Source organism: Harpegnathos saltator, unplaced genomic scaffold (genome assembly GCF_003227715.2).
Source record: "Harpegnathos saltator strain DR-91 unplaced genomic scaffold, Hsal_v8.6 scaffold620, whole genome shotgun sequence".
Classification (NCBI taxonomy): Eukaryota; Metazoa; Arthropoda; class Insecta; order Hymenoptera; family Formicidae; genus Harpegnathos; species Harpegnathos saltator.
In genome coordinates, this window is record NW_020230450.1 from 285,716 (window position 1) to 312,753 (window position 27,038).

Sequence of the window (27,038 nt, forward strand, 5' to 3'; positions counted from 1 at the left end):
ATTAATGTGACAATGAGGGAACGAGCCGGACTGGCGCTCTCGTCGGAGGAGACGGAATTTCCGCTTCTTACGAATCGCGACCTCGCTCCTGTGAGCCGGAAATATTCTCGCTCATTGTCGCGCCAATTCGATCGTTCGACTTTCTTCGCGTCGTTCGTCGCGGACGTTAACGTCAGCGGACGGCCAATTAAAGCGCGCCTGCTCGATCAAACCGATCGTACCGGGGAAAAATATCGTCGGAGAATTAAGGTGACGAGAAACGAGCCAGACACGCGCTTTCTCGTCGAAGGAGGGTGGAACTTCAGGCTCTCAAAACTTTGCGCTTCCTCGATATGAGCCAAAGAGCCATTTTGCTGCTTCTTCATGGCGGCGGAATCGTTTCTTCCCGTGTGCATTCTCAATTTCGAATTCTCGCTCGCTTTTACGACCAGATATGATTTTTCTCCCTTCTTCTTGGCCCCACGAGGTGTCATCGGGGGAGGGGGAGGCAACGACGGTGTCGTCCCTGAGAGACTACCAGCAGCGTTCCGCGACGCTCGCTTGTAAAATGACGAGTTTATCGCTGGGAGCGACTTCTCGTCGGGGGCGCGTAATTACAGGCGCGCGCTTTTCAGAGTCCCGCGCTCTCGCGGACACGCGTGCGATTTCCGTGCGATTTCATTAAAACTTTAAATTGCATTACGATATCGAGACGGCGGAATCCGCGGGGCGCGGCTCGCGTTCTTGGCGGAACGTGCCGCGCGAGATATTTGCCCGCGTACGTATTCACCGGACGTGCGGAATTTACTGCGCGAGACGCGTCGAGTGAGAGGAGCTGCAGCTCGCTCGCTCGCTCGCTCGCGAGCGTTTCGAAATTTTACGCGTGACAATACGACGCCGAGCGGTTTGTCGCGCCCCGTGGAAGATACCCGCTGGCGCAGCTGCGCTCGTCGCGATCGTAAATAATGGGCCAGAGGCTGATGGCGCGTCGGATAGGCGACGTATAGACATTCCCCGCGCTTCGGCAGCCGCCGGAGCGGTCCGTGAAAATACCCTCGCCTAATTACGCGCGTTACACGCTTGTATTGCGCGCGGATGCCTTCCTCGCGCTCCGCTCGCTCGCTCACGCGCGTACAAAGCGCAGTCTCGGATTCCTCCATTTCCGGAAGCGCGATCTGAAGTCGCGTGCTCCGCCACGGTGTGTCGCGCAAACGCCTCTCGAGTTACCCTTTAATTAGTCCCCGACGGCTGCGTTATTTAAATAACGCACGCTGCACTGCGTGCGCGCGCGCTCGCGCGCAGCGCAGCGTGCGCTATGTACACTTGCGTGCACACGTTTCACGTGTGTACATTGGCGTATGTATTCGCGTGTTATGTACATATTCCGCGAGAGCAATGGGTCGACAAGAGAAGAGGTGGGCGAGGGGGGGCGGGGCGAGGGAGGGAGGGAGAGAGGCAGGGAAGGAGAGGTGGACGGCGATGTGTGTACATACAAATTTCACGGTGTAAAAATTGACGCGCCGACGCCGGAGGAAAGCACACACGAATAAATTCGAGCCCTTCCCCTACCCCCCCCCCCGGCTCACGGGCGAGTAATAAATCATCGAATTAAGGATTACGGTAACGTAACGGGTCCTACGTAACGCGCGATCTCCACTATGCTGTGACTCTGTTCTCCCGGCGGCGCGGTGAAAGAGGATTTGCTCATCACTCCGTGTCTCGTGTATGTGCTCTTGTCTCTCCCTTTCTCTCTCTCTCTCTCTCTCTCTCTCTCTCTCTCTCTCCCCCCCCTCTTTCTTTCTCTTTCTCGCTTGCGCGATCAGGACGGATTTGAAGCGCGACATTTCCTCGCGCGTTATACGCGCGGTGCGCAGGTGCGCGGCGAGCGGATTACGGGCAATAAAAGAGCAATGAAATCTGTTTTGTAGCTGCGTCCATGTAGATGTATGACGAGAAAGAGAAGGATATAGGAGAGAGAGAGAGAAAGAGAGAGAGAGAGAGAGAGAGAGGAGGAGGAAGAGGAGGGACAGAGAGAGAGGGAGGCGACGTCCTCTCAACGAAGCGCGGATACAAACCTAGCGGTGAAATTTCAATCGCGTCGCGACGATAATCAATGATTCGGAATGTAACGTAATGTCGCGTAATGTAACAATGTGATCGGCAATTGGAGAGAAAAGGTGTCTGTCATGGATGGGGTCAAAGTCAAAACCGCAGGAAAGCGAACGTGACTTTGTGTGGCGTTTTGATTTAATCCTTATTTGCCCTGTCAAAAGTCTCTTCCGACAAAAGTCCTCCTGCAGAGTGGCATCGTAAAAAGATGTCAGTCGTTTTCACTCCCTTTTCACGATGCAATTCTCCCCGCGAGATCAATACCGTTTCGATATCGTTTGATGTTCGCGTTCGGACAGACCGCGTCTGACAGATCGCGAGCCAAGAGGTCACTCTAAAGGGACGATGCGCGAAAATGAATGGGACCGCGAGAGATAAATCAAGAAACAGGGAAGAGTCGCGCGCGCTCGATCGCGTACGTTGAACAGAGAAAGAGGGAAAAGGGGGAGAAAAAGAAGGAGGGTTCTCCTTGCGTCAGCTTCAGAATCGAATTTAATTATTCCTGTGACACTCGGCTCGTTAGAGAGAATTTCCGCTGATTTTCTTTCGCGATTCAAGCGCACCGGCATTGACTGCGCGCACGTACGCCCTCACCACGTTAACCAACCTTCTTACGTTTTCAACCCCGGCAAAAGCCGGTCCTCTCGAGTCACAGAGCGTCAAAGGCTTGAAGCCGGAGATCACTAAAGCCGCATTTCCGCCTCTTTCTCTCTCTCTCTCTCTCTCTCTCTCTCTCTCTCCTCCGTCCCTTCCTCCCTCTCTCTTTCTCTCGGCCGGCGAGCGCGGCCTACCTGTGGCTCGGTCGCCCCTCGTTTACCCTTTAATTCACCTCCTACCAATTACCACCCTCAGCCGGTGCCTCGGCGCCTCGCGTAAACCGTCCCGTCCTACGTAGCTTACGCGCATACCCGACCGCTCACCCGTTTTCTCACTCACCTAAGCGGCATATTGAGTCATTCCACCGGCGTGACAGGTGGTTCGATCACCGGCTGCGACCCTCCTCTCGCGTGGACCCGGGCCGGGACAAAAAGAAGGTAGCACGGCAGCCTCTCTCCGGCCGGCCGAGACGAGAGCGATTCGATCGTCCCACGTTCCTCTCTCGGCCCACGTCGAGCACTCGCGTGTGCCCGCGGCGACCGGCGACCGGCGAATTGGGTGCGTGCGCGCGCGCGCGCGCGCGCGTGCGAGCCGCGCACTCGTGACCAAAGCACGACGCGACGCCCACGCTTGCTCCGCTCTCGACGGTGGCGCCAATTTCCAAGGTCGGGCCGCAAGGTCAGCTCTGTTCTCTTCCGGAGCGAGAGGCAGGCTGCTGCGATCGGAAGCGCCGATCGAGTCTCGAAATTGGCGCGCGCGCGCGCGCGCGCGTGCTCGTATCGAGCGCGAGTCTCGCCGGCGCGACGAGGCGCGCGCCGTCAATCGCGCCTGCTTGCTGCTGCCTCCGTTGCTTCCGCCGCCGCCGCCGCCGCCCCCGGTGCTCTTTCCCTGCCTCGTCGCGCCCCCGCTTCCGCGAAGATTCTCGTCGCACACGCGATGCCCAATCTGCACCACGGTCCACCACTTACTGACAAGAGTCCCTTCGTGACACTTGCTACTTCCTTCTTGATTTTTCTCCCTCCCCTGCCGTCGGCTTTGCCGTTCTCCTCCGCGTGCCTCCTGCCTCCACCGTAACCGTCTCTCGTTGTCGTTGTCGTCGCCTCCGCCGCCGCCGCCGCCGCCGTCGCCGCCACCACCACTTCCTCCTCCTCCTCCTCCGCCTCGACGCCTCGTGGTGCCCGGCGCGGTGCTAGTCGTTTCTCGGAGCGCGTATCGGCCGACACTTGCGGTTCACGTCGGCGCCAGGAGCAGCTGAAAGCTCGCGTTCTCGTCCCCCTCTCCTTCTCTCACTTTCTCACTCTCCCTCTCTCTGTCCCTCTGTGTGTCTCTCTCTCTCTCTCTCTGTCGTCCTCTTTTTCCCTCTCTGTGACGGTGCTCTCGTTGTTGAACGCCGATGGACAACTATGAGCGGTCTCTCGTTCGATCTCTCTCTCTCTCTCTCTCTCTCTCTCTCTCTCTCTCTCTCTCTCTCTCTCTCTCTCTCTCTCTCTCTCTCTCTCTCTCTCTCTCTCTCTCTCTCTCTGCCTCTCCTCTCTTCCTCGCCGGCGTCACGTGTTCGTCCGGTAGCCGATGACAGCCGGAGCGTGGCGTCACGTGGCGGTGATGCACGATAATATCGCGGTCGATTGTTCCCTCTAATCACCTCCGTTCACCGCTACCACTCTCGCGACTGCCGCTCCGGAGAGTCCTTGCTGCCTTCCTTCCTTCCTTCCTTCCTTCCTTCCTTCCTGCCTGCCTGCCTGCCTGCCGCGTCGATAGTCGCGACAACGCGCCGTGATTCGCGAGGAATGTTGACGTGTTCCCCGGCTCCGCGAGTATACGAGTACAAGTAGCACGTGATCACGTTACCTTGTCGCGGCCCATAGCGCTCTGAGGATGCTCCGTTGGCGGCACACCGGCGACTCTCCCGCCGCGTGCGGCGTTGCGCTTCCTGCGCGTCCCTCCGCGGCCGAAGCGAGATCGGTCGGAAGACTCCCTCGGGCACGCTGGGTGAAATTTACGCTGTCTTTTACATTTTCCTCTTAGAGCTTAGCTGGCTACGCGCGCGAGAGAGGACACACCGGTGCGAACGATCGCTCCGACGCGGTGAAACAGCAGCAGGCCGGGACCGGTGGCGGCCGATTCAAATTCGCTCCCCACGTGGCGGTGACGGCGTCGTCCCCGAGACTGCCGCCGGTAGGACGCCCGGCGCCGGTCAGTGCGTCGCCATCTCACGGCTCGCCGTCTAACCGGCTTTCCCGCCGCGGATCCTCGTCGAAAGCCTCGTCGAAAGCCTCGTCGTCGTCGTCATCGTCGTTGTCGACAACGACGACATAACCTGAGCGTCGGAATTGGGCGGGCTCTGCTCGCAGGAGCGGATCGACAGACAGTCGTGTGCGCGGCTATTTTGCGCTCCGAGACGCAGCCGATCGATCCCCGGCCGATATGACGCGCGTTGAAATTCAAAGGTCGAATGATCCGCGCGCGCGCGGGGAGAGGAGCGTCGTCGTCGGGTGAATAACAAGCAGCCGAGCGAAGCGAGATTTACAAATCGGGAGTGGGAGCGTTCGTGGTTGGGTCCAGGATGAGTATTTTTGCAGTCACATCCGGCGATCTTTGAGGACGCGTCCGAGCAAGGTGCGAATCAATACTCGCGCCTGTGTTCTTTGATGACTCCGGGAGTCGGGTTGCACTCCCGAGTGTTTGCTCGGTGGGAAATTTAAGTAGAGGCAAGATTGCGAGGGAATATTACGGATGAAAAGATTCCCTTCGCTGAGAGAGAGAGAGAGAGAAAGAGAGAGAGAGAGAGAGGGAGCTTTTGAGAATGCGCAAACAGACGGGGAAATGCCTCGCCTTGGAGATATAAAACCAGACGCTTCTCGCCTCGCGGGAAAAGGAAGAGGTCGCGAAATTAACCGGAGGATTCTAATTACACCGCAACGTTTAGCGCGGCACGGCGCGGCGCGATGACGACCCTCGCTGTTTCCACATTCCGACGAATGTTCGCCGAGAATCGAGCGCGAGATACGAGACGGATGAAAACGCCGTAATCGACGCGAATATCACGCCGCCGCCCGAATGCCGTTAATCACGCGGCGCGCGTACTTCGGCGATGAGCGAGGCGCGTACGTCAACGTTGACTGCGCAGGTCAACGGGCCGCATCAATCTGCGGGATATACGATCTGATTCGCCGCGATGTCACGGATTTATCATCCGAATTGCAGCCTGTAATACGATCTAAGATCCGGGTCACGCTCGTAAAGCGAATCTTAATGCGGATCACCGCGCCGAAGGTGTGTGCGTATGTGTGTGTGCGCGTCGATATCGCTCTCCACGGATCGGCAGATTGCGACGTATACGCGTCGATCAAGATCGAGATCGATGACTCAAAGTCTCGCGAGAGCGAGAGGCGAGGCGGGCGACTAATTGCTAATTACCAAACTCGCGCTCGCACTCGCCGTCTGAGTCTTGCGGCGACGATCTCGGCCGAGGAGGTCGACTCGCAGGCGAGCTTGAGAGACAGAGAGAGAGAGAGAGAGAGAGAGAGAGAGAGAGAGAGAGGGAGAGAGGTCTATCTGGAGGAAGAGCGCGATCGGGCACAATCGGTAGTATTTCATGCGCTCTTTGCAGCACGGACGCGCCTTCCGTCGCAGTTTGACCCTCCGCCATTCATCCGCCTGTCCATTCATTCTTACAATCCCGTACAATGAACCGCGACATTTGCGTCGCCGCAACGTGGTTCACGACCTCGTTCGCCCATGCAGTCCCTCTGATGTAACGAGAGACGCTATTTCAGGATAATCTACCGCACGTTTCACAATCGGCGACGCGTCGTCTCTTGCGGAGATACCCGCGATGGACTCTCTGTCCGGTCAAGTGCAGTTTCTCGGGAACTCTTCGTCCGATAACTCGGCAGATCCACGAGTCTTCTTTCTTTTCCTTTCTCCTCTGAACGAAAAGGACGTCCCGTCCTCCCGAGGAAAGAAACAAGAGCGCGCACGCGCGCGATCAAAAGGAATCGCTTCGTTGGAAATTAATGAATCACCGACGCGGATTACATCACTCGATCGTATCGTATTTAAGAGAGAAAGAGAGAGAGAGAGAAGGAGAGAGAAAAGATCGATCTCGAGTTCAGGTCGGAGCCTCTTGGCGGGGTCGCGGACGAAGGGAGCGATTTTAACGGCGGCCTGTAGTCTTCGTGGAACTTTGGACGCGCGATAAATATGTATCTCCCTTTCTTTGTAAGCGAGTGCTCTTAGCGCGTACTCTCGAGTTCGAGAAAACTTGGAGAGCGCGTTTCGCTGCCAGCTATTAGCGCTCGCAGCGTTGCGCTCAGAGCAGCCGCGGCCACTCCCGCGGACCGAACGGCGGCCCGAGATTATTATGATAATCATCGGCTAAAAAAGAAATGCCGAGAGCGGCATTAACGAGCGGCCGAGCGAATTGCTCCCGGCTGAAACCGGCGCGGCGGCGCGAGCGTGCATTAACGCGCGGTGATACCGCGTGGATTTTTCTCGTCGCCATATTCAACGCGCGCGTTTCGTTCGCCGCTCAGAGCGCTTCCCGCATCACATCCGCGCCGTTCCTCCTCCCGCCCCTCGCCCTGCGCTCGACATGGCCGCGATCGGCGGTTAATGAGATAACGAAATGATCAGAGGCGAATGATCGGCCGGTTAGTCGGAATGAGTGAAACCAGTTCTCCTGCGGAGGACGTCTGCTTCCGGTGCGCGCGTACTCGCAGGTTCCCAGCCGACGCGTGTCCTCCTTTTTCGCATCCGCTCTCAGAATTTCGTTAAGATAGCTGGGCGCTCGTAATTATCGCGTTATCGACGAAGGTGTGTCATTATTATCATTACGTAACTTTTCAATCATCTCGTTCCGTGGACGCGCGGAGAACCTTACCCTCCCCGCCCCCCCCCTCCGCCTCCGCGCATTCGAGTTTTCTCTCAGTTTTCTTCTCGTAAACGAGCTTCGATGTTCCGAGGCGCAAACGCTGGCCGGGAATCCATCGGGCCGGCGCGAGCATCAAATACGTTTCTATCTACCTACAAATAACGAGCGTCGTCGAATGCCGGCGACGACCAATGTCGAAGCGGTGACTGCTAACGAGCGGCCATAGCGGCGCGCTTTGACATCGGCGATCAAAGCCGGCGACGAAAGCCGGATATTAATAGCTATTCGCGGATTATGCGTTTTATTCGACGGTCCTCGAAGGATCTTCAGCGGTGAGCACCTGCCGGCCCGCGACTGTCCCGTTCGCCCGAAATTGCCGAAAAAGCCAAGCGGCCAGCTCGGCGGGGAATTAATTCGCCGCTTAATCCGCGTTTTTATTCGCACGGCTGTCCTTCTTTCACGCCAGGATGACCCGCGAGGCGCGCCTCGTCATCGTCGTCTCGACGTCTTGTAAATTTCGCGGGCGCGGCTCGGCCCGTCGGCGGATCACTTTCTGCGAGCTGCAGGCTCGCGAGGCGGCGAGATCGGGAGCGGCTCGGCGCCGCTGCGGAATCGCCTAGTCGTTAATTGAAATTTTAACACGACCGAGCGAGCCGAATAACGACGACGACGACGGACTCGAGCGGCGGTTCTCGCATTCACGCTCTCGTCCGCCGTAATTTAGCGGGGAGATTTTAGCGAGGGGCGTGTCGGTTCGCAACGTTTGCCGCTCTGCTGACTGGGAGAGCGACTGGTGAATAACGACGTGGGGGACAAAGTATCGCGCACAGGTGCGCGCCAAGAATCTCTGAAAATGCGGGAGAAGCAGAAGGTAGACGGGTAAAACGAACGGCTGGGCGGGAGAAAGAGAGGATGAGAGAGAGAGAGAGAGAGAGAGAGAGAGAGCGAGGGTGAGGCGGTAGGGGGTCGGAGCAATTTGTTTGGATCCGAGATGCAGGTGAGATTAACCCTTCGCCCGCGCCCGTGCGCGTCGGCAAATTATTACGCTGTCACTTGGAGCGACGTCGATCGAAGGCATCGCGTCTCCCACGACGAGTCTCGAACGCACAGACTAACGGAGACCAGTTTTCCAGAAGAGGCGCTTGTACAAAGAGTCGAGGAAACGATATCTCCGCTATCGATCCCTCCGATGTGTATGGTCGCTGCTCTCGCGAATAGTTAACGCGGGCTGGCGTCTGTCCGCGCGACCGTCTGCAGTTACTTAGCGAGTGGATGCAGACGATCGTGGGCGGACGGTGTTTGCGGCGCAGCATCGACGGGAGAACCGAGATCCGTGTAGTTGACCGCGCGACGAGCAGACGCGTTTATGTATTAATTAATTGTTGGGCTCGGGAGAATTAGTGACTCTTCTTACAGGACTTTTCAAAATTAACGACTCTCCTCCGTCATCGGGAGGGAAGGTTTCATCGGGAAAAAATGTAGCGCTTTCCGAGCGAGGAACACGTCGATATTCTACTTTAATTTATTACCCTCTCCGTCTCGTATGCGTTAATTATATCTGAGGGCCTGAAATGCGCTATTAAAAAGTCTACCATGTCTCTCTTGGAGAAATAAAAATTTATTTTTAAGAAATAAATACAATAAAAATTTATTTTTAGAAGATAAATACAATAAAAATTTTTACGCCACAACAAAATGATAGGAAATATATGCAATGTAAATAAAATTGGGGGGAATTTATATCAACCGAAAATGGTTGATAACATTCTGAATCTGTATATTTTGATACTGTGCGTTTTGCTCGTGCACGCTTCCTCCGCGTGTAGGCTTACTTTTCACCGTACGTCGCCGCGAGAAAAATTAATGGCCGTATTCGGAATACACGATAAGGATTTACGGCGTGTCTAGCTCGGGGCTAAAATTATCGACCATGCGCACGACCGACTAACGGCGTAATCTCAATTTGAAAAGTGAGCGCACGAGATAGTGATGAATTTTTATCCCGTTGTATGGCGCGCCAACCATCCGTCCGTCCGTCCGTTCGTTCGTTCGTTCGTTCGTTCGTCCGTTCGTTCGTCGAGTGTGTGTGTGTGTGTGTGTGTGTGTGCGCGCGCGCGCGTTGTAACGACGCGAGCACGCGAGCGGGCCCGATGTAGGTATAAATTTACGACAGTTAAGCGGCACACTCCGATTGGACATTAGCCGCGGCTGGATTTAAGCGGAAAAAGAAGGAAGGGACGGAAAAAAGGAAATAGCAAGAAAAGGAGAGTTATTCGATTACGCGAGCGCGGTAAGTTCCATTAGTAGCCCTGGCCGCGATAATGGTCGAAGTCCATTTATTAGTTCAGCGGGCGAGAGATCGTTACAGAGGTAAACTTTCGCGAGGAAGAAGTTTCCGGCCGAACAACGCACGCTCACGCCCGCTGCCGCCGCCGCGCCGCCGTCGCCGCCGCCGCCGCCGCCGCGTGCCGTTCGTAGAGATTTGCACTTAGGCAACTTATTAACCCGGTTTAATCGCGCCCGCCCCGTCGAGTCAAACTCTCTCCGATTGGTGTTGGATGACGTCGGCGTGCTGTTTAATCCCCGCACGAAGTCACGAACTAATTTCGCGAACTACGTTTACAACGTAGTCGTCCTCTTCTCTCTCTCTCTCTCTCTCTCTCTCTTCTCCTCTTCCCTCTCTCTCTCTCTCTCTCTCTCTCTCTCTCTCTCTCCCTCTCTTTCTCTCTCTCTTTCAAGTACGTTCGAGATTAGGCCGGATTAAAGAACTACAGTGGATCTTGTCTGCGCAAGGTTCGAGATTGTGTGTGTGTGTGTGTGTGGGTGTATGTGTGTGTGTGTGCGCGCGCGCGCATACGAATGATGAATTTCCGCGATCCGCGGAGAATCGTGTCGCGTTAATACTTTCTCATTGGCGGATTAATTAATTCCCGGATCATCAGCAGCGGTAACGGCAACGGCACAGCGATGTCGATAAAATCAATAAGCGGTAGCCGAGCGTAAATGTGATTTTAATTGCGAGACAAAGTACCGCGAGAGACCATCTTATCGCCGCGACGGTGCGAGTAGACTCGCGCGTTAATTAATAACCCGATCGTTTCGAGATCGAGCGGGGGACAAAGGTCCTCGACGCGAGTTCTGCAATCGACAGTTCGTCCTATTAAACTCTAACGAGCCCGCCTAGTCCCGTCGCAAACAATGACTGATGATTAAGTCTTCCGTCGTCCGCCGTTAGCGGCGCGCTCCCGTGGGATCGCGTCATCGCATTTTCCAACTTGACTAAACAAGCTTGCCCGGGAGACAGCGCGAGAGGAGACGACGGAGGAGGAGGAGGAAGAGAGAGAGAGAGAGAGAGAGAGAGGGAGAGAAATGGCGGTCGTCTCTCCACGTCGAGCAAGATCGACCGATGGCAGCCGCAACATTCGTTGTCTCTCTTCACCCTTTTTTTTATTTTTCCTTTTTAGCGCCGTTCACCTAACCTGTTGTTACATGGCGCGCACAACACACAATGACACACGCTTTTATAAACGCGTTATTGTTGCAACATCGAAAGTAATTTCGAGTAGGAGGAGGAGCGGCAGAGGTAAAAGGGCGGAACGGGGGAGCAAGGCTCGTCGTCCGCTTTAAAAGCAAACGTCCGGCCGGCATATCAATCTCTCTCTCTCTCTCTCTCTTTCTCTCTTTCTCTCTCTCTCTCTCTCTCTCTCTCTCTCTCTCTCCCCCTCCTGACCTGTCCGCCCCCCCCCCTGTCCGCTTGTCGAGTTATTGTGCGACGCTTTGTACTTAACGGTCGAATCCGCGACGCCGAGACGATTAATACCTGTCGGCGGGCCGACCTGCGCGGTTTTGCGCAGTTGAACGGCCATTTGAATTCAATTGTTCGGCCGCGCGCGCGGCAGAAAGTAGAGAGCGCGCCGCGCGAAAAGAATAACTCGTCGACGGAAGGGAGCGATCGATCGTCGTAGTCGCGCTGTAGAACTCGGCAAATTTGTTAATAAATTCGACGGCAGTTTTTCGATTATCGTGAAAGCGGCCGTCGCGTGTATCGTGAGATTGCTCGAGGACGCTATTATGTGGGGAAGACTATTTTCGTCCTCGTCCATTGATGAACTCTCTCTCTCTCTCTCTCTCTCTCTTTCTCGTTTTCATTTTATTTTACTCCGCAATAAGAGGATTAGAGGACTCTTTCAAAAGCAGAGGAAGCATTTCGCATCGGCGCGGCGGTTGTCTCGCGACAAGTTTGTTACGCGACGTTTCTCCGTAGCTCTCTAAGAAATGAGTGAGGTAATTGGACGTTAATTGTAACGGCACCGTCGCGCGTAAACTTATTAGCCGCGAGTATCCATTAATATTCCGCCGATGGCGGCAGTCGATTCGATCTCCAATTAGACTCTTTCATTCTTGCTCGCGAACGAGCGGGAGCGATCAAGCGCACCGTTTTTATGAGACCGTGCTCAGCGCTTCCCGTATAATTATTGACTTTTTTTTTCAACGTACGTCCTTCAGCAGATTATTGCAATTACAATGGGACGTGCATATCGATCGGTGGTGCGCGTGCTCGGCGTTGTGCGTGTGCGTGGCACCAGCTGTGAGCACTCTCGAATCGCGGAACCTCGTAGTGGGAAATGTTACCTTGTACTGTCGGTAATAACTCGATAATTATTGCGAATATCGCAAAATTCTATGGGACTTTTAAGTTTATCTTAATGAGCCCTCACCTCCATTGGCTATATGAGTTACGAAACACTCTGTATACTTTTTTCAATTTTTTAGATATTTTGTTTAAACATTTTATTATTTAAACAAATAGTTTTGCACATTCGACTTCATGTTCATAATCTGCGATCCGCCTATATCGCCTATATCTTATATTCAATTTTGTTTCAATTTCTTATACTTTTTTGCACTTATTGATGACAAGAGGGAGAAAATTGGAGGGAGTTGAACTACTTTTAAAATTGAAAACGGATGAAAATGGAAAAACCGAAATATTTTTCGTGGCTCCACATTTGTGTCAAGTTTGAAAAAGAAGAAATCGAAGTGTACTTTTTGGATAGATTTATTTGTAAATTGCCAAAGAAACCCCAAAAACTTTTTCATAGATCTAATATATTTGATTAATTTCTTGTCCAACCAACGATAATTATTTAATTACGGTTTTCATTTGTTATTTTTTTACAAAACCATGACGAAGTGTGAAACTCGAATCTCTCAGTTTGAATCGAATCGCGTCGGTCGAAACCGACGACTGCTACGTTAGCGTTCTTCGATTATCCTCGGATCTTTCGCGCTCGCTTGTTCAATACGAAGACAAATTCGCTGCCGCGCAAGCCTTTGTTTCGTTTATCTTACGTCGATCTATTTGTTTTACGAATAGATGATGAATTTGTCTTTTATGTTTTTTCGTCACAGGTCTTTACGGATATTTTTAGATTCGATCGATAATGTCTGTAATTATGCCGACAATTTTTTTTATAATTTTATTTGATAAAATTTTATTACTAATATTTATTAGGTATTTGAAGTATTGCAAGTCCAATGACGTCGCGAAGAGACCCGTTACGCTCAGCCGGTTTGAGTCTTATCTAAGCAAAGTTCGAAAGTTGATTAAATGACACGGCCCCTGTGTGATGAGGCTTATTAATTAGTAGTTCCAAAGCCTCTGCTATGTGCCGCCACCGGTCGTATTGACAAATTGCGATCGTAGTACTCAACACATGAAACCTTGCATTTTCAAATAATAGAGTAGTAGCAGACATCTTAACAGGATCTTTGCAGGGCTCCGATGACTCCGCTGCACCCTCCATTTGCACGGTCCTGCTAAAAATCTATTTTCAAATAAGACTTGCACTTCTCCATTTTTTTCTCAATGGTAGATCTGTATATTTAATCCCATAGCTTTAGATTTCCATTAGATTCTTCGAAAAATTTAGGTAATTAAATAATTATAAACTAAACTTTAATCAGTGCGCGAGAATAAGATGCAATTTTTGTTTCTTCCTAACCGCGCGACACAAAGCGTTCAATTTTCATCCATTCAAATTGCAATCGCTGCGTGTATTTCGGAAAATACGCGTTTCGCAGCGATGCGAGACGAGAGCAATTTTCTCTGTGGCCCTGAAACATTGGTCGATTCATCATGCTTCAACTTGCTTTTTTCTGCTCAACACTGCGCGCACGTCACGCTGAAACTCATAAATTTTAGACAGAATCGAGAGCGTTCAACCTTACCACGTCGCGCCAGGTAATCGATGAAAACAGTCTGGACATTCCGTACTAATCAATTTGAAACCTGTTTCGCGATCGGTCGCTGGCGATGTTTAAAGTTCTAGCTTTGATGTCTCGATGACGAGCCTGATCGGCCGGTTCGGACAGAGACAAATTACATCGGAGTTTAATTTAACGCGATCCCGCGAAACGCCCACGCGCGATACGTTTACGACTTTATTAACGCCGGGTCCCCGTGTGCACGTAGCGAAATTTCTCGGTATCCGAATGAAACTACCGCGGCTGTGCAAACAAATTACATAATTACCCGATAAAAATGCGCGCGCTCGTCCCGCACTCTCCGTGCAATTCTGTCTAAAAACAAACCACCACATCGCCATTGGTGAGTTATCGTTATTCGTTCGCCAAGCATTTTTAACGGGAGCCATCATATCACGCGTGGGTTTCTCAAATAGTTCGGGAATCAAATTACGTGCGCGAGAGAGATGGCTGACGCGCGAAGGACATTTTTGCCGACGATGAATGATGTTGAGGGGAACAAATTTCTCTTCGACCGTCTCTAATTCTATTTAGACGGTTTCAATTAGAGGGTACATTCCATTTCGGTCTCCCTCTCTTTCTCTCTCTCTCTCTCTCTCTCTCTCTCTTCGTCCGACTCTCTCCAGACTTTACTGGGTCAGTCGAAAAGTCCGATTGCGTCTTTCAGTCAAATTTAATCTCTCACGTATTTATGTACGCAACAATTTACATTTCACTTGCTGCCTGCATTCCTCGCGACAACCAATTATTCGCCGACAATAATTACCGTCGTTGTTCTTTGCTAATGAAATAGCGATGTAACCGATGTTATCGGTATTACCGACTCCAATATTACGCGCGATACCATTTACTGGAAATCGACTGAAATTTTTCGAACTAATACGTGTGTGTGTGTGTGTGTTGCAAAATAACACGCGGTTCGAGCGAATTCTTCATATCTGCGAGAAAATCGCAGAGACGTAAGAGCAGTGATGACGAAAGCAGCCGACCAGCTCTCGGCGCGTCTCCCAGGTTTTCGTATCGCGATCGACGTTGAGCGGATCAGTAACTTAGTGATTCTAAGCGGCATTCCTTCCGACCCAGCCGAGCGTCTCGTCGTCTGTACACACGCACCGCGTTTACACACGTGTCCGACATACGCACCGTCGCTAATTACTCGGCGCCGATCGTACCTATTCAGGTTCCGCTGTTTGTCGAGCCTACACCTCGACCTCGCGCCAATCGCGTACAACTCACGTCTCGCCTCGGCCGTACTCCGCTCCTCGTGCCCTCGTATCCAACGCGAATAACATTCGCCTGTCGTCGCACATACGAATCAGCGCTCGCGCATAGCATTCGCGCGCGTTATCTCGCGCGAGCGAGCAAACTTAACTTTCTCGCGACGACGGACTTGACTCCGCTTTATGTTATGTTGCTGCCGTAAGCGAAAGAATCGCCGAGAACGCGCGCGTCATCGCCGCTCGAAGGCGAGAATGTTAACGAGGGCGACTGGGCTTCAATTTCTATTTGTCGTTATCGCGCAGTTGTTTTGGAATCATCAGTCTGTCAAACTAAATGTCACATCTTCGTTGGAAATATCAGGCGATTAAAAAAGATACACGTGGGCCTCATTTTTCTTGTAGAATTATTATTATCGATAACATAATATAACAGATTATCTCAATTATTTTACAATTGGTCCGCAGTAATTATTATTTTACTTAAATAATGTGACAAGAGTGATTATTTCACTTTGAAGCTATTCGTATGTAATTTCTCTTTTAAAATTTCGTTCTCGCTGATATAATATGGCAAATTATTTCTATTTGTCGTTATCGTTGCGGTTGTTGTAATCATCAGTTCGTAAACTAAATTTCGCCTCTTCGTTAGAAGTATCAAGCGATTGAGAAATAAGCACGTGGGCCTCATTTCTCTTGTAAAATTATCATTATTAGCAATATAATATAATAGATTATCTCAATTGTTTTACAAAGGCAGATTATTTCACAATAGTCGTTTGTGTCGATATCTTGCGATAGTAATCATTGTTTATAATAAATAAAACAATCATTACTTTGCAATTATCTTTTGTAATTATCACCTGCGGGACTGTAGGCCACAAGTTCAACGCGAGTTCCGTTTGAGGCCAGCAGCGGCTCAACCGGGCAGGACGTCGGAGAATTCGCGTCGCGAGATTCGCGACACGCGTCTGGCAAGGTCTCGCCACGGAAACCAAGTTCACCCCGGCACCCCGGGGTGTCGCGGGCGCGTCGCCGACTCTGTCGGTGTCACTGGACTGGGCTGCCATAAATTATGCGCTGTCGGATGTCATTATCACATAATTACGCCGGCTCATTGCGACTTGCACACGCTCGTTTCCGCTCCGCTCTGCGCACGCGCCCTCCGTTCGTAGCTGCGCTGTCACGTGCGGGCAGGTAGTGGCCTCATAATCGCACGGGCAAAAATGCAGAGGGAGCCCAGAAGGCTAGCCTCCGCTCACGCAGGTAACGAAAGGAATTTAATTGGAAGTTCCTTTTATTTTCGCTCCTCCCTCCTGGCCTTTCTATTCTTCCACCTTTCCTCCTCCGCTCTCGTCTCGACCCGATCGCCTCTCTTTCTCTCTCTCTCTCTCTCATCGTCGACGCGCGCCTTCGGTAAATTGCAACTCGCGTCTTTCTCGTGTCTTCGGCAGCGGATAACATCGCGTGATTAAAGCTGACCCGTAGGAACACGGCTCGTTGCTATTCATCCTCCTCCTTCCCCCGGCCGCGCGGACTCGCGACGCGAGTCGATGCGCCAGTTTCGCGAAATCCGCGTAGCAACGTGCGCCGCTCGTCCGTCGTGCTGAAAATAAACTCGGCTCGTTTACACACGAGCGTGACAGCTGTCAACGAGGATGTGTGCGTCGTGTGTGTGTCGACTTCTTCTTGATATTGGCTTGATAAAAGGGCTCTCGAGGGTTACGCAAGTGTAGCGTCGATATGTTAAGGAAGCTAGAAACGGAGAAAAGTCGTGAGTATCAATGATCTTCCATAATTTTCGGTGATCTTCGATTACATTGGGGGGGGGGCGAGGGGGATTGTTGAATCTTAGAAACTTTTTCTATTTATTTTGACCTTCGCATGTGTACTTTCCTGTCAAACATACGTAGCACAGTCGGGCGGCTGGAGATTTCCACACTTCCCCTAAACGAGCTTCGCGACTCATCGCGTGTTCAGAAAACTCGTTCTTCAGTGATTTCCGAGGGATACATTTTCCTGTTGGGTTTCGCCATCTGCGGAGTGCGTGGCGAAGCTCTTTGGAGGGAAAGCGTTGCGATCGCCTCCGACCGGTTTTTGGCGAAGGCACGCTGCGTTGAGATTTTCAAAAGTCTTCGCTCTGCGAGCGGCGAGGGATAGAAAAACCGTGCAGAAATGATGGTCGTTTCTCTCGCGACTTTCAGCGCGTTCAGTGCGCAAAATCGGTTCGCGCATCGTTCTTGTTTCGGCGAGATTCAGAAGAGAAACACGCGTTTCACGAAACACGCAGGAAGCACAAGTGCTCGCTTCGTTGATCCTCGTTTTGTGCAAAAGAAGAGAAGAAACGCCCGGTGAATTATCGTCGCCCGGTGAGAAACGTCGGGTTTGATTCTTCAGATACGTTCCCTTTCGCTTGTTGCTCTCCCACACCCCCGTTCCACGATCACACAATACGAATCGTGTGTCCCGGTGCCACAGATACCACCTTCCGCACTCCCTCCGCCCTCCGTCGTGCGTAATGTTACGCGGCGTGCAACATGATTGCATATTACGCGACGTGGTCGAGGAGGGATCGACCATTTTGTGCACCTGCGGAACGAGGCGTAACTAAGCCGAGCGCCGACTGGTGAAGTGGCATAATCGGCGAAATTGAATACAAGAAGGCAGCAGACAACCAATATCGTATGTTTTTATTTCACCTGCACCTTTTTTCTTTTGTCTTCCTCGCAGTTTATCCCCTTTTATTCGCTCCGTGTGTACACAATGTCGGCGATACGAAGGTTATGTATGGTATATTATCAAGGACATAGTCCTGAGTAATTTACAAAAAGTTTCAGTCGGTGGTTTATTAACAGGTTATCAACAAAAGAAATTTCATTAATCGTGCTTAACTTTTCGACACGTACGTATTAGTTAGGTTAGATTAGGAAGGGGCGGAGCCTCTCCCCCGCTTATATGTATTATTTAACATTTTTTAATGTAAACTCGAGATTTAATGTATGTTCGAGATGTATTATCCGACCACGGATAATTTTATAATAGTAAAATATGTATACGTTGTTTGAAAATTATATACATTTTGTTCAACTTCTTTTGTTAATAACTTTTTAATGAACAATGAGCGATGGCTGCAACTTTTTGCGTAACACTCGGGAACATGTCCTTGCCAACATATGTCAAGGTTATGGATTTTTTAAGAGGTTGACTTTATGTGCGTATATTTATCAAGATTCTCAATGAATTTCGACATCTTGGATGAAACTGTCTGGGAGTTCCCTCCCATTGAAAAGAAGTTGTGTTTTCGCCTTACGTCTTACGCTGTTACGAATAAGTTTCTCGAGTTTGATGCCATTATTTGTGATAGACATAGGACATTTGTGATAGACATTGTGATGACACAGACATAGGAATATAGGGACAGGGCATAAGCCCGTAAAATAGGCGAGGGGAGTTGTGCTGAAGTGCGGGGGGTGACTGTGCCTAAGTTCCATTGGCTACAATAGTGCGCATATTCAGAGCGTGTGATGCAACGATTTGGCTGTCACTGGCAAATAGTAAAGACCATCACACACAAATGAACGTAAGCAGTAAGACGTGAGCGGTAAAGAAACTGACCAATCACAATCAATTATTCTCGTAAGTTTTAAAATAGCGGTAAGTTTTAAAATGGCGTCTTTGAATTTCGATTGTGATTGGTCGATTTGCTTACTGCTTACGTCTTACTGCTTAAGTTCGTTTGTGTGTGATGGCCTTTAATGTAACAAAATGATAAGAACTATTTACACTGACAGTATTATTTTGCAGAGGTTATGCATGTGTCTTTTTTCTTCATAATTTCACTCACACACAACTCACTTAACTTTTTTCTTCATAATTTCACTCACACACAACAACATACATATCTATGTATGCATCAAATACTTACACACGGCACAACCAATTAGATTTAGGCACGGTTTACCTCGTCGCACCGTCTCGCAATGGTTATCCCCCCGCAACTCTATGCTCTGTCCTTATATTCCTATGTCTATGTTTGTGACGGGTAAATTTGCCAAGTGCGATATTAATCGAATCAATCGAAAATGACGGATAATTGAGAAGATTTCACTTGAGAACGGGAGACAACGTCTTAACAGGGGAACGAAGTGGCAAAGTGGGAAACGAAATAATAAATTAATGGTAAAAAAATGATGAGAAAGAAAGAGAGAAAAAAGAATATTTTCCTCAGTATGAAAATAACACTTTTCGTGTTGTTTCGTTTGATATTATAGATGCGTCAGTTTTGGGCGAAATTGCTCTGCGAGACAGAATTATGCGAATGTTAGCTCTCCCTGGTGCGAATTTTCGACGTGATACTCATGTTATTGTCCGGCCTCGTTATTAAATGCGTACGAAAATACGAGCGGGCCGATCGGCGGGGGACACGCGAAGTGTGTTAAATTTCACACAAAAGCGCGGTCTTGCCCGACGAACTGGCCGGCCGCGACGGACTAACGTTTCCTTTGTTCCCCCGCGTCGTAAGTGCGCGTTTGCGCGTATACGGTGCACATTGTGCGCTATATGCTCTTCCTGACACACTCGCTTCCTACGCACTTCCAACGCCTCGCCGCGCGTACGCGAGCGTTGCGAGGAGATTGCGGGCGAGGGTGAATCGGCGATTTTATGCACCTGCGAAACGAAGCGTGACTAATGCGTCGATTCCACCGCGCGGAAGACGCGCTTTAATTTACGAAATTAATAATGAAGTTCGTGGGGGGAGAGAGAGAGAGAGAGAGAGAGAGAGAGAGAGAGCACAGGTTAAGCAGCGGGCCGTTGTCGACCGTACAGTATACAATGCATTATGCACGGTGCGCAATAAAGATACGCGAAAATTGAGAGCGGCAACAATCAGCCTTCTTCGCGCGACGAGACTCCAACTCGTCGGACAGGCGCGATAACGTCGATGTCGTCGCGCTCTGGAGAATCCTCGAAATTTGGGGACCTTTGCAGCCAGAGAGTGAACGAAGTAAAACAAAAATAACGAGCGAACAAAACCCGTACATCTTTTCTCCTTAATGTTCTCCTTGAATGCTTTTAGGAATTCGTGTACACATTTTGTAGTCTTTTTAAGGAGGGAATTACATGCGGAAGGCCGTTTCCAAGACTATTTTTACGAATTTTTTTTAACAGAAATGGTAAGATCAATGGACTTGAAACTTTCACAGTGTATTCGTTAATGTTTAAAGTATAAAATAAATGTGTGTCACTATCTACAGAGAGTGACCAATGGGAATGTGTTGCAATATAAATAAAATAGCCTAGAAAGCGGTCTGCATGTAATTTCCCGCTACACGCGTCAGCGCAACGTAAGGCGTTGTTTTACGCGCGTAAGGCAACGCCTCAAAGATGTCTGAAATCGAAACGTCTTCGGGACGTCATTGTGTTGTTTTCGGGGTTATCTGGCGATATATTTCTCAGCGAGAGCAAATCCACGAGTCATCGGGCGCAGCTCTGGACGAAACGTCGAGGCAACACGACGCCGACGGTTACGGCGGCGACGGCGTAGGTCATGAGGTGTCTGTGAAGTTAGCACGTTTTAAAAATTATTGAAGAACAATGTTAGTTCCAGTAGCGTTTCTCATAGTTCTACAGTTCCTGATAAAAATAAAAAAATTTTCCGTATTCTTTATACAAAAAATCGAAATTGAAAAAATGTGCTAACTTCACGTTCCAGCACGACACAGTTTCCCCTAAAGTAGCCGGTGAATAATATGCTTTTTGACGAGAGTTCCCGTTAGTTCTCGGCTAGTTATATAACTACGAAGCAGTTCAGAACAAAACTCCAACAATTAACAACTCTATACAATTTTAAATATTGGTCGCCAGCACGACACTCGGCGAAAACATGTGCCATCGACTTACTGCACTTCTGACGGTAATTCTAGCTTGTTCTACTCCAGTTCCATACAATTCAACCGTTTTCAGTCATTGTTCCGCCGTATAACTACTTTTAAATTAATTTTTGGGACTAGCACAACACTCGGTAAAAATGTGTCGTGCTGTCGATTTCCGGTATTTCTGATGCGTCATATCTCTCGAATTTAATTTAGCTGATCGTAACCAGAAATTAGGAATTAATATTGTTAATTATCTATCACGTCGTGCGGAGAGGGGCGGAGGATTTGTGTGAAATATTGTAATTCATGTGTTTTGTTCATAAATATTTTAATATCTACTCAACAATCAAATTTAATAAAAACGTTCAACATGTATAAAACTATGTTTCCGCACTCACGTGACATATCAGGTGGGGAGTAATTGTAGTTTTCGCAGTCACAATTTTTCCCTTTTCCTTGGTGTCGCCATATTTATACAGCGGAACAATGACTGAAAATGGTTGAATTGTATGGAACTCGAATAGAACAAGCTAGAACTACCGCCAGAAGTACAAGAAGTCCATGGCACGACATGTTTTCGCCGAGTGTCGTGCTAGCGACCAATATTTAAAAGTGTACAGCACTGTTAATTGTTAGTAGTAAGACAAGGCGGGTTCTAACCCACTTTTTTAAATGAATTTTCAAAAACCGGACCTTTTTTAATGAAATCTTTTTGAACCTGACCTTTTTAATGAAATCTTTTTGAATCTGACCTTTTTAATGAAATATTTTTGAACTTGATCTTTTTAATGAAATCTTTTCGAACCTGACCTTTTTAATGAAATATTATAATTAATACCCCCCTATTTATTGATATCCCTCCCCCTATTGATACCCCCTCTTTATTGATTCCCCCTCTTCATTGATACCCCCTCTTTATTGATACTCTCCTCTTCCCCAGAATTTTTGATTCTATGAGCAAGATGGCGACCGTGACGTCACGTGCATGTCCAGAGAGAGAAACGTGCCGGGATGTAGGTAGAGTCTAACCTGGGCCCCGCGATTACTATCGAAAAGGTCAAGTTCAAAAAGATTCCATTAAAAAGGTCAGGTCCAAAAAGATTTCATTAAAAAAGGTCCGGTTTTTGAAAATTCATTTTAAAAAGTGGGTGTGGTGGAACGACATAACAAAAATGTGAAACACGCAGTCGGAGAAGCTTATAATACGCGTGGCGGCTAAGGCCGCACGAGTCGCACTTCTCCAAAGCTCCGCTAGGCGACGCCGCGACGACTGTACATACTCAGGCAGAAATTCACACCAGCACCCCTATATCAAGCGACCACAGCGGGTGGTTATCAGAGAGAAAACCAGACTCTCCAGATACTGCGGAAGTGTCCATATATGCTGAATAAGCATACATGCTGAGTAAGCATACACGCTGCACAAGTGTACGTGCACGCTACACAAGCGTACACGCTGCACAAGCGTACACGCTACGTAAGCATCTTAGAGTCTAACGCTGTGAAGTGTTAGGTAATCTGAGAAGCGACCTCGGCCTAGAAGGCCCCTCTCAACAAGAACCCTGAAGGAGCCAGTAGACGTGCACTCCCCGACAAGGGAACGTAAGCACCGACATCCCAAGAAGGGAAAAAAACATTCCCGGCGGAAGCCTCGCAGTCCAGCCTCTCCTGGAGGAAATAGGCTCGCCACCGCGGACACCGGAATTGTCCGAACGTCCACCGACGCCGGGGGCGTCCAGACCTAGGTTCTCCCCCTCACCAAGGCGGACACCCTCTCCACCAGCAACACTTGCAAAAGAGAGTAAGGGAATCACCTTACTTCCATGGTTGCTGCAACCATTAGAGGTTCACAAACCTCTCATAACGAGATCACCTCTACTAACGCTACAACGAGGTGACTCCCGCAACGGACGACCTCTATCTCCACGCCGTGCAGAGGTTAGGACCATCGACCAGGGCACCCAGACGGAATCTATGGCACTGTCCCCAGAACCAGCCATTCGACCGACCATAGAAAAGGTCCTCCGGAAAACCACGTTAAACGCGGCTGCCAGACATAGGCTCAGACGGGCCAAAATGTTTTATTAACACTGACACGTGGACCCATGTATATATAGTCTAAATATACTAATATGTAATCTTAAAAGCCTTCACTCTCTTCTTCTCGATCACTGAACAAACTTCCACAACGCAACTTCCAAAACTAGTGACCCCGACGTGATCGGGAAGAAAATGCCACTAGAGCGTTCACCAACAAGAAACGATACGACACGAAGTACCACGAGTCTTGCAAACATGGACCCATCAAGCGAGGCAACAGAAGGTCCATCAGTACACAAAGTCTCCGTCCGCGCACCTCCGTTTTGGGCAGACGAACCAGAATTATGGTTCGCACAATTAGAAGGGCAGTTTACCCTTAGCGGTATCACGCAAGACGCCACGATATACGCTCACGTACTGGCACAATTAGACACCCGATACGCAAGGGAGGTAAAAGATGTTATTACACATCCCCCAAATGGGGAGCAAATGGAAAGTATCAGGCTATAAAGAATGCGCTGATACAGCGATTGTCAGACTCTCAGGAACAATGTATTCGACAATTGCTTGAACATGAGGAATTAGGAGATCGGAAACCGTCTCAATTCCTCAGACATATGCGTACACTAGCAGGGACAGCCGTCCCTGAGCAACTGCTCAGAACCTTGTGGCTTGGCCGACTTCCAGCACAGACACAAGTCATCCTGGCAACACGAGCTCAGGATCGCCTAGAAGAAGTCGCAGAACAAGCCGATCGGGTACATGAGGTAACCAGCCGAAGTCACTCGAATAAACCCGGAGAATGCAATCATAATCGATCAGATTAACAAGCTAGCGAGACAATTTGCTGAGTTTAGTAGACGCAAGGAGAAATCTACAAAACCCCAGAGGCGTTCAAGAAGCGAATCAAGAGATAGACATCAGCAACAAGAGTTATGCTTCTATCATCGAAGATTTGACAGTAAAGCACGAAAATGCGAAAAACCATGCAACTTTGTGACGCCAAAGAGCAGGGCGATCGTTAATGGCGGCTGACGATTTAGTCCCGACTCCACGTCGCCTGTTTGTAACATGCCGAAAGACGAAAAAGCAATTCCTCGTCGATACCGGATCAGATGTGAGCGTTTACCCACGATCTTGGACTTCCGGGTTCCTACAGCAACCTACAGCATACACTCTCTATGCAGCAAATGGCTCGTCGATATCCACATATGGATGGACAATCTTGGAACCAGACCTAGGACTAAGAAGAACATTCACATGGCGATTCGTCCTCGCTAACATTTCGCAGCCTATCATCGGAGCAGATTTTCTAGCCCACTATCACCTCCTTCCGGATTTACGGGCTAAAAAACTTATCGATGGACAAACCGGACTAATTACCACCGGTAAACTTCGCACAAGTCTGACACAGTCAGTAAAAATGCTCAAGGTAGAGAATAGATGGCACCGACTTCTGAAAGACTTTCCAAGCATCACTCGACCTTCCAAGGCACCAGAAAAAGTCAAGCACAATACCGTCCATTATATCAAGACAACAGACGGACCACCAGAAGCATGCCGACCACGAAGGTTGGCACCAGATCGACTCAAAGCAGCACGCGTGGAGTTCGATCTACTTTTACGAGAAGGTACCCTCCCCCCATCTAAGAGTCCTTGGGCCGCACCTTTACATCTGGTCCCAAAGAAAGGAGATGCCTGGAGACCTTGCGGAGATTACAGGCGACTAAATGCAAGAACAATACCTGATCGTTATCCCATCCCGCACATTGAGGATTTCCCGCAAACACTGGATGGGAAGAAGATTTTTTCTACACTTGATCTCGTCAGGGCGTATCATCAGATACCTGTGCATCCCGAAGATATTCCGAAAACAGCTATTACCACTCCGTTCGGACTCTTCGAGTTCACACATATGCCATTCGTGCAATGCAGCGCAAACATTTCAACGCTTCATCAATGAAGTTCTTCACGGATTGGAATTCTGTTACGCGTACATAGACGACATCTTAGTGGCTTCCACCACCGAGAAAGAACACGAAGAACATTTAAAAATACTCTTCACGAGACTACAAGAGTACGGTGTACTTATTAGCCCGGCCAAATATGTCTTCGGCGAAAGGCAGGTACGTTTCCTGGGATACCTAGTATCAGAACAAGGAACGCAACCCCCACCAGAAAGGATAAAGGCAATAAAAGATTTCCCACGACCAACCACAGTAAAACAACTGCGCCAGTTTCTGGGAACATTTAACTTCTACCGCCGATTTATTCCAAAGGCTGCACAAGATCAGGCAGTATTAAACAGCCTTCTCGGCGGACCAAAAGGAAAAGGAAGTACACTCATCGAATGGACAACAGATGACGCCGAAGCATTCCAGGAATGTAAGAACAACTTAGCTCGTGCTACACTCTTGGCACACCCGAAGCAGGATGCTAAAATAACATTCACAACCGATGCATCGGATACAGCCATCGGAGCGGTCATACAGCAGGAAAGAGTGGGGGAAGAATGGCAACCTCTGGCATTCTACAGCAAGAAACTCAATCCAGCACATACCAAATACAGCTCCTATGACCGGGAATTGTTGGCAATTCCCGGTCATAGGGGTCATAGAGAAATGCTATTGGAACTAACATTGTTTTTTAATAATTTTTAAAACGTCGTGCTAACTTCACAGACACGCTCGTGAGACGATCCGCTGCCGCTGATGCGGTTACGTTGTAATTCTTGATCAATCGCTTTCGCCGCGTGCTTTTGTACTCCGCGACGCGTACATGTCCAGCTCCGGCGTGCGAGGAGAGCACGATGCACCTTTCGCGCGCGCCCTTGTTTCATAACGGAAGCGCGCGGTCTTAATGCGCCCCTTGAGACCTCCAATCGGCCCGGCCGATTACGCGACGACGAAGAAGCGCGATCGAGTAAGTGGTGATAAATAACAGTGTACTACTTTTGGCCGCAGGAAGATTGATAGGTGATGATGTCCGTTGCTTCTCGACGCGCAATACCACATTGTACCACATTAAATTGGAACGCCGTAATGACGAAGGGGAAATCCCCAGGTGGGCTGGTCTTGTCCTGTCCGAAGATTTATATTCGCCTGTTCGTTCGCTCTAACATTTCGCCGATCATTTGTTTATCGACAAACCGCCGTCGTTCGGCCGCGCGAGCAGCAGCCGAAGACTCTCGACGGGAGGTGTGAAAATTAAACGAAGCACGGCCATTTGTTTGCAATTACATTTCCCTCGCATTCAAATTCGAGTTATCCCGAAAGAAGCGCCGCGGCGCGGCGGGGAGAAATCGCGAGGTCTCGCCGCGAGAGAAACGCTCTTTTGTCCGTTCTTATTACTTGGCATTCAAGCGCGACCTGACGTTGCATGTGCCCTGAAAATCGCCGCTGGTAAATTGCAATTCGTCTTGAGCCTTCGACGCGGATAACATCGCAAAATTAAGGTCGGCGAGTAGTATTCGCGCGAGCCTTCGTGCTGCCTTTTAATTCTTATTTCTCCTGCTTGACTGCGCGCTCCCTTGTTGTGCATCGGAACACGTTATCCTGGAATGCGCCGCACAACAAGGTTGCTACATAATGCAACGCCGTGCCGGGCGGGATGAGTGGGCGGTTTTGCGTGAAAAGAAGCGAAGCTAATACACAAAATTTCAAGCGAGGCAAACAAGAGACGTCGAGGCCGAGTTTAGCGGCCCGATGGAGGTGGACGAGCTTCTGTCGGCAGAAGGAAGGCCATCGTGCCGGTGATGATCGGGCTCAAGATAGCGATGTTAATTGCTGCGCGAAGATGCGTCAACTGGATTTCGCGCATGATCCTAATTGTTTATAGTATGCAAAAAGTGCATTTTGCACGCGCTCGTGCATACGAGCGTGTAAAGTCTAGTTTCTGATGAATGAGGCGAATAATTATATCATCGCTGTTTTGCTCCCGAAAAGAAAATGCAAATACGTATTTTTGATAGCCAGAATGTAATGGTTTTCGTTTCTTCTTTCTTTCCTTTACATTACATTAATGGTATTTGGTTGATGTTAAGATATTGATTTATAGTGTTTAACATTCTGCCAAATTATA

At 49.7% G+C, this 27,038-nt stretch overlaps 2 protein-coding genes across 6 annotated transcripts in view; one reads left to right on the top strand and one right to left on the bottom strand.

The window, feature by feature from the left end:
* The window catches only part of Mp (collagen XV/XVIII-type protein multiplexin), a 274,008-nt gene extending 270,201 nt beyond the window's left edge, over nucleotides 1–3,807 (bottom strand). For 3 of the 5 annotated variants that reach the window (XM_025304526.1, XM_025304525.1, XM_019842899.2), the window contains exon 1: nucleotides 3,025–3,807. In XM_025304526.1, coding sequence (XP_025160311.1) covers nucleotides 3,025–3,035 — 11 coding nt within the window. In that variant the 5' untranslated portion in view covers nucleotides 3,036–3,807. The remainder of the gene's footprint in view (nucleotides 1–3,024) is intronic. The other 2 variants (XM_025304527.1, XM_025304524.1) reach the window with 1 other exon arrangement.
* The window catches only part of LOC105186486 (uncharacterized), a 290,643-nt gene that overhangs the window by 168,895 nt on the left and 94,710 nt on the right, over nucleotides 1–27,038 (top strand). The gene's annotated exons all lie outside the window — the stretch shown is intronic.